The 13,228-nt window shown below is 39.1% G+C and overlaps 1 protein-coding gene across 1 annotated transcript in view; it reads left to right on the top strand.

Annotated features, from left to right (window-relative positions):
* Positions 1 to 11,793, top strand: part of LOC122879915 (polycomb group RING finger protein 3) — a 61,837-nt gene extending 50,044 nt beyond the window's left edge. Inside the window, exons 8-10 of the mRNA XM_044204499.1 lie at positions 167 to 304; positions 2,962 to 3,042; positions 4,838 to 11,793. Of these exons, the coding sequence (XP_044060434.1) occupies positions 167 to 304; positions 2,962 to 3,042; positions 4,838 to 4,885 (267 nt within the window). The 3' untranslated portion in view covers positions 4,886 to 11,793. The remainder of the gene's footprint in view (positions 1 to 166; positions 305 to 2,961; positions 3,043 to 4,837) is intronic.
* Positions 11,794 to 13,228: the final 1,435 nt, after the last annotated feature.

The raw sequence follows: 13,228 nt of genomic DNA, 5'->3' as shown, positions 1-13,228 counted from the left end.
ACTTGGTCCTAAGCTGTATTTAGGCCTTTGCTTTTGCTCAGCATGTTAGTGTTTTGGAAAAATCTTGAATTGCTATTAGCAAACTGTGTAGTCCTTTAACCTGCAATAGGTATTGATAGCCTTGTAAAAACTATCTTATTGATGTTTTCATGTTTTGTGTTCACAGGTCAGCATCTGCTTGGAATGCAACAGCAGCAAGCTTCGAGGTCTGAAGCGCAAGTGGATCCGCTGTTCAGCACAAGCCACAGTCCTCCACCTCAAGAAGTTCATCGCCAAAAAGCTTAACCTGACATCATTTAATGAGGTACAGATAATAACATGCTCCATCAGCCCAGAAAGCAGTGTGTGCTGAGAGGATGCCATTGCTACATCTGTCACATGCTAAATGTAGTTTTAGTGAAGGTATACAACTGTGAAACTACAAACATCACAGGATAAAGACAAATTCAAGGGAAAAACAATTTGCCCTATTGTTGAGGAAGTTTTTTTCCTGCCTAATGCCAGTTCTGTGCATGTTAATAACCTTGAAACTAACATTTGGCAGCATTCAAATGGTTATATTGCTCAAAGCTACATTTGACCTCCCGATCACACCTGCAAAATTCTGAAAAGGTCAGGCCGCACAGTGCATTTTGAAGTTTAACATTGGTATGCTTCACAAAAGGAAAAGGAAATATAAGACATATAAATGCGTCTAAATATTAGAGAATCACCTCAGCCATGAATTATTCATAATCAAAAGGAACTTGAGTGGGTGGTGGGACAAGATGAGAGTGACCTGGGTGAAATATTGTTTTTTATTCCAGGGAGTTTCAGTCCAAAATGAATTTTACAGCATTATGAGTGCAGCTATGGATTACTGTTTTCAGTCATCTTAATTCCTGTGCTTAACTAATAATGTAGAAACAATCAACTGTGCTTGTTAAAATCTGACAAACCCCCCCCAAAGTTGGATTTGTAGCAATTTGGAACAAATTTTTAATTCTTGGCGTTTGTTTGAATTTGTTTGGCGTACCAGCTGGGCAGTGGGCCATGTGTATCAGAAAGTTTAGTTAATCACAAGAAATTACATAAAGGTGAGTTTATTGTACTTTTCTGCAGTGACTCATACACGGCCTTTGTGTTTGTTATATTTAACAGGAAACAAGCCCATATGATATCTAGATGTGGTAATTTTTCTATTTATTGCCTTTACCACCCCGTTCAGAGCAGCAGGGGGAAGCGTGGGCAATAATTTGACAGATGGATTTTTAGAATGCCGTGATAATCATCACAGACGCCTTCATGTCTTCTATTTTTTAATTTTCTGTCTCTTTTTTTACTGGCTGTCACAAAGATGAGTGGGTAGGCTCCATCATATCATCGGCCTCCATAGCACAACTTTGGCAAGGCTTCCGCTCTCCCCACCAGCCATTGTTGTCATTTCTATTGACTGTCAAAAGCTGTTGTTCAACCCGATTCTTATTTCAGCGGCGAGCCAAGCGCAGAGCTTTTCAACACTTTGCTTTGTCAGAGAACAGTGCGCTATTTACTCATTCCTCATGTTTGTAAACCCACCGTTGTGGTACTGTCACCCATCTAAAATGTTTCTGAACGCATGGATAAATGAATACAAACAGCCAAACTGACCAACCTCTTTAAAAAGTGTTACTTAATCTTCCAAAGTCACTGTATATATTAAAGTGTAGGCGATAATATTTAAATTATAATCTACATTATGTAAAGATCTACAAGATTCTCACATTTTGGAGCCGTGGTTTCCAACCTTTTTGGCTTTTGACTCTTTGTAGCTAAACAATACCTTCTCGCCCCGCCCTCGTCAGAGGTCACATATTGTCACTGTCTTGTGATAACCCTGTTTTCAGCTTTGTGACAATGCATTTTTCAGAAAATTGAATGTGAATTATAAATCATCATCATTTACCTTAAGATGTAGAATAATAGGTGTTTTCGGACCGGAGGAACTTTCGGACCCCCCCCATTGTGTCCAAACTGCAAGAACTGGGAATGATCGTTGTTCTTAGAACGCCATTTTGTGGGAAAATATTCACACTTGAAGCTAAAACAAGTGAATTCTTTGGTGTTTTTGCTTAAAAATGTATTTTTCTTACTTGACATTTCATAGAAGTGTCATTACTCTTCTTCTGCAGGTTTATTTTTGTAAGGATTATAAGCATCTTCCCACAGCTGTGACGTACAAGAAATTAGGATCAGGGATCAAATTTCTTTTATTTTGACACAAAAGCCCTGATTGACTCAAGATGAAATTACAGCTCTCTAGCCTTTCCTCTGGATTATTTTTGGTATCTTCTTAATCACAGGCCTTGGCAGTTTCCACCGCTCTGTCAGTGCTGATAAAGGCTGGCTGGTGTTTATCCATCAGAGCGTCCTTCCAGTCAGAGCCAGCAGGTGATGCTGTGGCAGTGTTTTTTCCAGTTCTCTCTCTCTCTCTCTCTCTCTCTCTCTCTCTCTCTCTCTCTCTCTCTCTCTCTCTCTCTCTCTCTCTCTCAGTATTGACTGGCAGATGCGAGGCACTGCTCAGCAGAATATCAATGTTGACTTCACAGGAGGAGCGGTAGATTTGGCGAACCAGCCTCGTGTTCAGTATTGAACTTCTGTGTTCTCCAAAAAAGCCCTGCTGCTGCACAGGAGCAAGGGGCCACTCCACGTCAAAATAAGCTTTCCCCAGCTTCCTCTCCAAGTAACAGCGATGTTATAACTCAGACTGAAAAATAAGAACAGAAGGGCAGCATATAGGTGGTGGAAGTTTTATTTCTGCATCACACTGCTCAGATGCAGCCTGAAAATCCAACAGCAGAGGCTTCCAACATAGTGTCTGTCATAGTTTAGTCATGTTAACATCTTTGTAGGAAAATGGAGATTTAAATCCTGCATGTTGGCAAGTTCAAACACTCTGAGGTCAGAAATTGTTCACTAATTTGCTCTTTTGTCTTTTCACAGCTGGACATTTTATGCAATGAGGAAATCTTGGGAAAGGACCACACTTTGAAATTTGTTGTTGTGACAAGATGGAGATTTAAGGTAACTCATGCTTCAAAAAGACAAATATTGTGGCATAATGTGGTGATAGTTTTGTATTGCCTGTGAAGAACTGTTATATTGCCATTTAAAGCCATCTCAACTTTGTTGATTTGTAGGCTTAATGTGATTTTTATTACATTAAGCCTCAGTGTATCAAACTCTTGAAACAGCCAAAACTGAATCAAACTGATTTCAAAGTATTAATAAATACAAAATTTTCTTATCAAATTTTAAAAACTAAAAAAATTCAAGAGATTGAGAGCTCTATAATCGGAACAAGGATGACTCCAGCAGAGAAGAAATTAAGGCATTGGTGACAATCTTCGGGTCGTTGAGAGAGAGGAACGGTTTAAGTTTTGTGATATTTCTTAGGTGGAAAATGCAACCTTTCACAACCGTATTAATTTGCTTGTCAAATTTTAAAGCAGGATCGAAGATGACACCAAGATTTCTGGCCTGGTTATGAATGTTAGGCTCCAAAGGCCCAAGGTGACTAGCTAAACCCCCGATGGAGTTGGAGGGGCCAAATAAGACCACATCAGTCTTACTATTGTTTAACTGGACAGGTTTTTTTTGCCATCCAATATTTCTCATTCTTGAGGCAGTCACAGAGGGACCTAACTGTGTTGTTGATTTCACCTGGTTCTAAAGAGAGGTATAACTAAATGTCATCTGCGTAGCAATGGCAGGAGATATTGTATTTATTGAAGATTGAGCCTATATGGAATATATATAAAGCAAATAATATTGGCCCTAAAATGGACCCTTGAGGTACTCCACAGGTGATGGGGGCAGACGAGGAGAAGTGTTTACCAGTTTTGACAGAAAAGGATCTGTCTGTTAAGTAGGAGGTGAACCACTGAAGGGCGCTACTCTGGATCCTGACCTGGTGCTCGAGATGGTCCAGTACGAGAAGTATGGCACATTTACCAGAGTCCAGAGACATCAGTAGATAATTGGTGATTAAATAGAGCTGACTCCGTGCTATGACGTGCCCTGAAGCCAGACTGAAATGTCTCCATGATGTTGTTGGTTTCTAAATAGGATAAGAGCTGAGTGTAGATGATTTTTTCCATTACCATAGATAAAAATGGCAACTTGGAAATAGGCCAAATATTATTTAAGACAGTTGCATCGAAGTTAGGCTTTTTAATAATGGGATGTACTACCGCATGTTTAAAACAAGAGGGAACTAAACCATTAATTAGATTGTTGTTTAGGATGAGGGAAATTGCAGGACCTACAGTATCAAACACTTCCTTCAACATGCATGGAAGGAACAATGTCCAGGGGACAAGTCGTCAGTTTAGTGTGTGAGACTGTCTTTAATATGAGCAAAGGACACAGGCTAAAAATGACTTATGTTATCAGTTTTATTTGTGAAGACGAAACCACACCCTACGTGATTACATAATCAATAACCCCACAAAATAATTTTGTTAGCTTATGATATGCTAACTTTTGCCTCTGGGAGTAACAGTGTTTCTTCTGTTGAACGCTAGTTAGCTGTTAAAATGATTCCTTACAATTTTGCCCACATATTTTTGCTTTTGGATGGGTGAAATGAAGACACAACCCTCCAAACTCTTTGGAGATGGAGTATCTCTCTTACTAGAGCCACATCCACAATGCTTCAACATGTGCAGCAATACAAAGCTTCACAGTCATGGCTTGCTTAGATACGGTAAGGTTGATTCGCTATTTGCTGTTTCGAGGAGGGATTTAGTGAACAGTCTATTAAGGGGTTTCACAAAAACTGCTCATACTGAGGTTGTGTTTCTGTTTTTCCCTCCAGAAATCCCCCCTCCTGCTCCATTACAGACCCAAGATGGATCTGCTGTAGCTAAAACGGACACAGCGGTTGTTTTTTTGTTTTTCTTTGGCCCAGTGGCCGCGGACTGTGCCGAAACCTTTTTATTTATGCAAAGACTATCAACCAACACCAAGCAAAGCCCGACGGTAAAAGTCAACACAAGCCAGCAAATCGGGATCTAAAGGGGGGTGGGCAAATACGACAAACTGGCAACCTCCAGCACAGATACTGCAACACTGGTGTGTTTTTAGGAACTAAAACAACCCTTTTTTTGTCCGCTACATCCTAGATATGTGAACAAAAAAAAAAAAAGAACAAAAAAAGAACAACTAATGGAGAGAAAGCATATATTTATACTTTTGTACAGAAGAGACACATGGAACCAAGACACTACTGGTGCTCTGTTTACACGCAAACACGATGTCGAGAATCACGTGACCGTCTTTTTGAGCTTCATGCAGATTTCATCCTCCTGAGACAATGACTGAGAGGAGAGGAGGAAGTTTTTTATAAAAAGGTGTTTTTTTTCTTTTCTTTTCACAATACACTCGACACATCTTGGGAGCACAGAAAGTATATGGAAAAAGTTATATAGCAGGCATCAATTTTAAGCTGTTTATCAAGTAAATTGTCTCTGAATCTTTTTTTTTTTTTTCCATTTTGTTGGCTTTGTCTAATTTGCTATTGGGTTCTTGATGATTGTCAATTGTGAATAGGCTAAAATGTTTTGTGTAGTAATTTATGTTCTATATACCAATATTGTACATAAAATGTCATTACAGAGAGAGACTTTAGACTGTTAAAAAAAAAAAAAAAAAGAGTGGATCCCAGAAGTGCTATCTATATTTTGGGCGATAAGTGTCCGGAGGTGATAAATTAGGATTTTTAAAGACAGACTCATTATCAGTATCAAAATATATAAATGCATCTTTATGTTGTCTGAGAAAGACACAAAACATATATATCAAATCCTCTGCCATTTTTGTGTATGTGGGGTCTAAGTATGTTACATTGCTCTCATGGCATTACAAGACTTTAGGGCAGATAAGAAGAAAGCTTCAAAACTATTCCCCCACCCCCATGCTCCTCATCTCACCTGCCTTCTATGGAATACAGCTACCATTGTCTTTTTTTGTTTGACTTGGTTTTTTGGACATTATTATCAACCAATTCTGTCTTAACAATAATGCTACACAAAACACTCATGTTCAAAAATGCCTGCAAGACATAAAAATGCAATATTTGGGCAGAGAACTTGTTCATTTTTTATTGATTTTAATCTCTACGTTTTCACACCATGCAGTCCTTAATATCCATCCTTGTGTTTCTGTAGTCTTTCAGCAGCACCACCAAGGCAAATACACCCACATGTTTACAGCTTCTGGGTTGAGCGGCTCTCAGCAGATGTTGTTGGCACCCTGCACCCTTATACCATGCATTTCCGTCTGCTATGTTTGTTGAAATTTTACTGCAAAACTCGCTCAAAGCTGCAATACAACATTTCTTTTTTGTAGTCTCACTTGTCTTAACAGTGGGGCTGCAACAGAGCATCTTATTTGTCCAAATGAAATTCTGGTGTTAAGTATGGACGTTTTCTCGCCCACAGGAAGTTAATTGACATTTGTAATTTAACAGCAAAATATAAAGTGTCTGGTAAACTGCAAGCCTTCTCTTCAGAGCTGGACTTCCTCAGTATGAAGCACCATAGACAGGCCGGTTTGACAAACATGAGTGCAGTGAGTGCAGATTACTGATGTCACATTGTTGTGTTTATGGGGTATTTTTCAGTTACTTCTCACTGCCAGTTGGAGTTGCAAATGTGCAAAGTTGCACAGTGTTTAAGAAAATCAATTTAAGAACCTTTCTGAAAGTCAAGTGGATATCGTTTTTGTCACAAAATCAGTATAGACAGTGTTCAATATTGTTGACTTCGCAAGACACAAATTTACAAATCTTTTTGAGAAATAACAAATTCAGGTTTCACACAGGTACTGAGGTTTTTTGAACATTTTGATAATGAAATTCTGGATAAAATGACTAATGTTTGGTCATTTGGTGCTTATAAATGTATGTTTATAATCTTGAGGAGGATTGTTCCTCAGGACCATGCTGTTCTTACTGTAACTTTGTGACACAGCAAACCAATGTTCTGTTTAACAACAAAATGTCTTAACTCACAACTTTCAAAGCAAACTGCTAAACTGTCTTTAACATAACCACAACTGGATCCCTAAACGCCGTGTCAGACCTCAAGTAGTATTACCTCACTGACCTGTCTCGTCAGTAATTAAACAATTATTAACCCTTGGCATTGTATCTGCCCAAAATAAGCTGTTTTGTCTGTATGTTCACATGCAGGGTTCCTATTCATCATTAGGTTCCAAAAGTCTGGAAAAATATATTAATTTGAAAACTGTTGTGAAATTGTATAACAAGCCTGAAAAGTATGAAAAAAACAACAACTCATGATCCAAATACATACAGTAAATCGGAAATCCTCTCATCATTCCCAGTGTTGTGGTATTTGCAGTTTTGTATAGTAATATTCAGGCAAAGTCAGTTAGCTCATCCACCATTGTATATCTGTCATAATCTTTAAATCCAAGATTTGAGATTTGGAAGTGGAAAAATGTATAGGAACCCTGCCACATTAGGACCTATGACGTGTGTATTAAATTAACGTTTTTATAGCCTACAGGTCTGTACCTAACCAGCTCAACCAAAACTCCTCCTGCAGTCTTTGATATCCTCTCTCCGTGTTTCAGTTCACTTACGGTGACCTTTATGTTTATGTTTCAAGGCCCTTTATCCAGTAACCTATGTAAAGTGTTCGTTGTTTTTTGGGGGCAGATCTAAGATCATGCAAAGTATGCGTTTAAAAAAAAAAAGAAGGTTAAAATGGCCTCCTGTTTGCCTGGAGTTGGTGCATGTTTGGTTCCGAATTGCACCAGGTTGCCAGACCCTGGCATACCTGCTTGCAGGTTTAGGTGAAAATCTGATTATAAATATATAATTTGCAGCACAAGAAATTGCAGTTTTTGCCATTTATTTTTAAATTATTCTTGTGTTTTCTCCCCATTTTTCTCTTCCCTTTTATTCCTATTAAAAAGCAAACACATCTTGTGAGCATTACCATCTTGTCAGCTCACAGAAGAGTATTGTGTCAGAACTTGTTGATAATCCCCACAAAAATATTGTAATGTGCGCTATTATGTCTTTGTAAGTGCAGACTTGGTGTTTTAAAGGCTTCTACACAGGCTGTTTCATAGAAACAAGGCCATTGTCAAGTAAATTTTGTCCAGTTGTCAAAGACATTCTGAGGTCGACGTCACAGTGATCTGGTTTGCAATTTTATGCAAGGAAAGTGCTGTTTGACCCTGGCATCAGGCATCCCAAATGTTAATGTTATTTTGCCATTCAGCTCTCTGTAGCTTCAGTCTTGGATCTTCGCTTCACCCAACAAGAGTCCTCGTCATATTTAAAGTGTTGTCACCTCATGGTTCTCCTGTGAGCATTCAGTATATGATAAAATCTCTTAAATGTACATAAGCTTTTTCCTCAGGTGATTAAGCTGTAAAACCCCCCAACAAGGTGCTACTATAATGACTACAAACAGAAAAAAAATGTTAACCCATACATTTCTATATTATGCAGAACACTGCATACACTGATTTGTACTGTTTAAAAAAGGACTGGCATTGAAACAAAGGTTACCAGTATGTGTGTTCATTTTTTCCCCATTTTGTTTGATGTGGTTGCCTTCACGCAGCGGCTTTTCCTGTTTTCACAAAACTCATCAGATTTCTTGTCATTGCTGTGAAGAGGAAAACGTTTTTATTTTCTTAATTCAGATCTCGACCACATTGATCTTTAGTACAGTATCAGAACCTAACAGCTTGTCTACACAGGAGGTGTTTCAGCTGTGTTTTTCAGACGTCTCACACACAGAACAGATACACTGTCTTGATTTGTCATCAGTGTCGCCATGGAGGACAAAAACAGTGGAAAGAAGACCAAATAGCTTGTTTGTGTCTGAAAAGAATCTCATGTGCATAGATTCAAGGTAAAAAAAAAAATCTAGTAAAAGGCCAGCTGAAAAGGTACAAATATTTTAGTGTTGATAGTGACAAAACAGTTGCAAAAGAGGAAACGTGCACACAGCTTTCAATCAAGAAACCATCAGTTCAGTGGAACTGATCATGGTAGAATGAAAGTAAAACACAGCAGTCTTTTCTCATTCCATCATACAGCAGACACAAATACACACAAGACTGCAGTGTGAACAAAGCCTTTCACTTTGTCCTTGTGTATTTGTTGCGTATCCAAGAACCCTGTGTTCTGTGTGATGGATGGGGAAGGCAGGGTCTTCTTTTGGGGAGGGGGGGCTACGCCACAGTTATGGTCAGAAATTGTCTCTGCCACTGGTGTTTTCTATGGTGCTAACAACTCCTTGTTTCAAACTTCAGATTTCTTCAAGAAAGATTCAGTCAGACAGAAAAGCACTGTGTCGCGAAGTTCTCCTGTCGCCTTTTTCACACATCTTTGCACTGTACGTGTACGTCCTCGAGTCCTTGCTTGTCTTCTCTTGTCAGAGCTGTCTCACTGTGCAGATAAAGAAGGTGCTGTTTTTCATTGGTTTGTAGGGTTTGGTTTACCCACTTGCCGAGGCTTGCTCTGGAAAGCACAGAGGGAATTTTAATAAGTCAGACTGTGACGGGGATGATGCTGTGAAAAATAAAAGAAAACTGGTGAGAAATTGGGTGTGCTAGCTGCAATTTTCTGCCTCAAAGAGAAACTCACTTATTATAGGCTTCTCCTGTGAGATGTTTGCGCCTCCTCAGTCAGATTGAGACTCAATCTCTAACAGATAGTTGGCTCTGTAAGTGCAGAACATCCATAACTTAAAAATAAATAAATTAAAAACATCCACACAGGTGATTTTGTTTTAATATTCCCAAAGTTCTCTTGAGCTCTTGGGAAATTTGACGACCTCAGCACCAGAGAGTTTGTGTGTGCATGTCTGTGTGTGAATACTGCTGGCTGCATCTCCCACCTCCCGTGCACCAGGTTGGATCGATGTTCATGCTTTTTAATCGGCACCAACATTGAGACATCAGTGCCGCTATGCTTGACAGCCAAGCTAAGAGGCTTACAGGAGGCTCGACTCTGCCTCGCAGCAGATAGGGTTCGGTATCAGCTCCAAAAAGGTCTCCGGCGTGGAGGGAGGCCGTGATAGGTCAGAGCATCAGCTCTCTAACTCCTCTTTTCTGCTTTTGACCTTGAATACCTGTCACCCTGCGTGTTATCTCCTGCTAAGATCTGTGGGTGAGCTCCGTGAAATTTCGATTCAAGGTGATTTCCGCAGCTTCACGTGGACTGTCAGTACCAGCAGATCGTAGTATATGCTACCACCATGATGTGAAGAGGAATAAACATTTTACTTGGGCTTCTTTGTACACAGTTTCTGAACTCGAGACGTCTCAGAAGCTTGTTCTGTAAAGGCAGCAACATTCATTTCAAGCTTGTTGGCAGCAGAATCATTCCTGGCAACTTAAAATGGCTATGTTCACTCCGTTGTAATAAGTGTCCACTCTGGGAGTGTGATAGCTTTCTTTGTTGCCCAGCTCACTATTTCTCCCTCATTTCTGAGTCCTCTGTAAAGCTCAGTAATCTCACAGGCAGGCTTTGTGTGTGACGGAGAGGGAGACCTCGAGGGTCTCTCAGATGGCTACATGGACTAAAACACACCCCACAAAATATATATTGTCTGGCCCGGGTGGCACTGCACTGCTGCAGCTGATGCCGCAGCTGCTTTGCTCTGAAAAAGCGCCACGCTCAAGTGCACTGAATCACGTCACCATGGGTGAGCAAATGACGGATTGTTTTACCACTTCAGGATTGTGACTGTTGCTTTTAGAGATTGTTCACTGGTGGTAGGATCAGCAAAGTCCTTTTTCAAAGACGCAGTAGTTGAAAATGACTCCTCTTGACTTTTGTGTATGAGTGATAGATTGGGAATTACTGAAACCAGCAGTCTCAAATAAATTGGGAAAATTGGTCAACAGCTACCAAACCTCACAGTGGCATGCCCCCATGAGCCATAGCAGATGTCATCAATAGATCTGTCCAGTTTTTTTATTATTGTTATTTATTTATGCTGACTTCTGCAGTAGTTTCTTGGTTAATACATTTTTGAAAAGTTTTTGCTCACAAATTTGTATTTGTCTCTTTTTTTGTGAAACCTAGAACGAACTCATGCATAAAATGGTTTAAATTATGAATTTGCAATTGAATTCCCTTTTTTGTATTATTCCAAGTGTGTTAATGTCTACGCAATGCTCTGTGTATAACAAACACATAGGTGTCTTCTTTTTTAGGTCAGGCTTAAAAAAAAAAAAAAACAAGAAAAAAACTAAATTGTGTGAATCTGGCAATGTGGTTATTGTATTTGCAAGGAAAATGTGCAATATACGGTTCTCAGATGGTTCCAGGTTTCAGCGTAGAACTCCAATGGTTCATTTTTTTAAACTTTTTTTCTTTTTTCCAGTCAGTTCCTCAGGTCACTAAATGCCTTCTGGTCCTGAGGGTGACCAGGAAATCTCAGAACATACACTAATGCACCCGAAATACAATACGACTGGATTTTATTTTAGTCTCGTCTCTCTCTTTTCTTTCCTCACCCTTTTTTTCCTGTGAAACGTTTCTCAGACTTTGTTTTTTTTTTTATTATTTTCAGGTTAACACAGGCACTTATTCAGGTGTCCTTTTCCTTGCCTCCTTTTGTATTATTATTATTATTTATTGCATATGTTATGAACTGGTTTCCATTGCCACATATAATTCAAGGAGTTTTGGGTCTGGAATTTCTTACGTACAAAACTACGGAAGCTTTTGTCAAACCTAAGTGTGTATTTCATCAATAAATGCCTTTAAAAGTGTTCCTGATGCTGCAGTGACTCATTTGTTTCCCCTGAAGGTAGAATGTGTATGGAAATGCATATTTAACTCTGAATGTCCTTTTATCATATCGTTTGATACAGCCATTATGAAACCCAGCTTGGAGTACAAAATTCTCCATCACAGACATTTATGTTGCTGCAGCAACTCTGATGGTGCCTTTTTAAAGCTCCATTAATCAATAATTATATTAATGAATCAAATGACCATGTGTAATGTCACCAACTCTGCAGCTTTATGGAGCTTTTTAGACTCTTAGCTCATTGTTTTGGTTTTACAGTACATACACTGACTGGTTCAGTTCGCTTGTTTCGTCCTTTTCACCAGTACAAACACTGGATTTTTTTTAATGATTTCAGTTCTTTGTTGTATGTTACTTGGAGTTTCTGTGCCATTTGATCATTTGAAACACAGCATGGTGGCAGATGTTAACTGTCAGGCAGTCAGTGGCAGGACCTCAAGTTTCCATCTGCTCACACTGCAGCTGTGTTCACATCCTGGTCTTCATTCTATCTGAAATAGGAGTGAAGGTTTACATTCTGAATCCCCAGAAAATCAGAGTGTGGGAGATCTTTAGTTGTACTGGGCATGTGCAAAAATAAAACAAGTCTTCATAGTGTTTTCACACTTCCATCAATTTATTGAAATATTTCACAGGAAAAGGGAAAACTTTGAGCTGCTGGTTCATGGCAATCCCTCCAATAGCTGTTGAGATATTTTAGTCTGGACCAAAGTGATGGATCGGCTGACGTTGACATCCCTAAAGCCAGGCTAGCGCGGCTAAAAACGACACCTGGGAAAACAGCATTTGCAAATATTTTATAGTTTGTTCATGCAAGAAATGATCAGATGTTTGGTTGGAAACATTGTATTGTACAACAAATGGTGCCAAAAATATGACTAGGGTCATGCATGTCATTCAGAAATTTGACTTCACTTCCATCATATTTTATTTACTTACAAACAGTAGCTGCAATTAAATCCTTGTATTTGTTATGAGCGCATCATATGGCTAAGGTTTGCCACACAGTATTTGAAACTTATTGTTTTTCTTTGGCAGGATTCACCACAGCTTCAAATGCATCAGATGTCAATCGGTCACTCCAAGCAGATTAAAATAATGGATTATTTTTCAAACAATTTCACACATAACTGGTTTCGAGCGTAACAGTCGTGGCTGCTTCACAGCTGTTCCCAGGTTTTTTTGTATTTGGAGCTGGAGGCGATAGATTTCCCTGCATCACCACTCAACAAGTTTGCAATAAATTCTTGGCTTATGGCTTATAATGTTCAAAATCATGATCAGTCAACAGGTCCTGGATCACTACAGTTAACAGTATCTGAAGCAGCAGTATGGATAGACTTCATTGTGATTATATGAATGAACATTAAACATAAATGGACATCTTTAATCCT

The sequence above is a fragment of the Siniperca chuatsi genome, linkage group LG8 (assembly GCF_020085105.1).
Source record: "Siniperca chuatsi isolate FFG_IHB_CAS linkage group LG8, ASM2008510v1, whole genome shotgun sequence".
Lineage (NCBI taxonomy): Eukaryota > Metazoa > Chordata > Actinopteri > Centrarchiformes > Sinipercidae > Siniperca > Siniperca chuatsi.
This window is presented reverse-complemented; position numbering and strand designations above follow the sequence as displayed.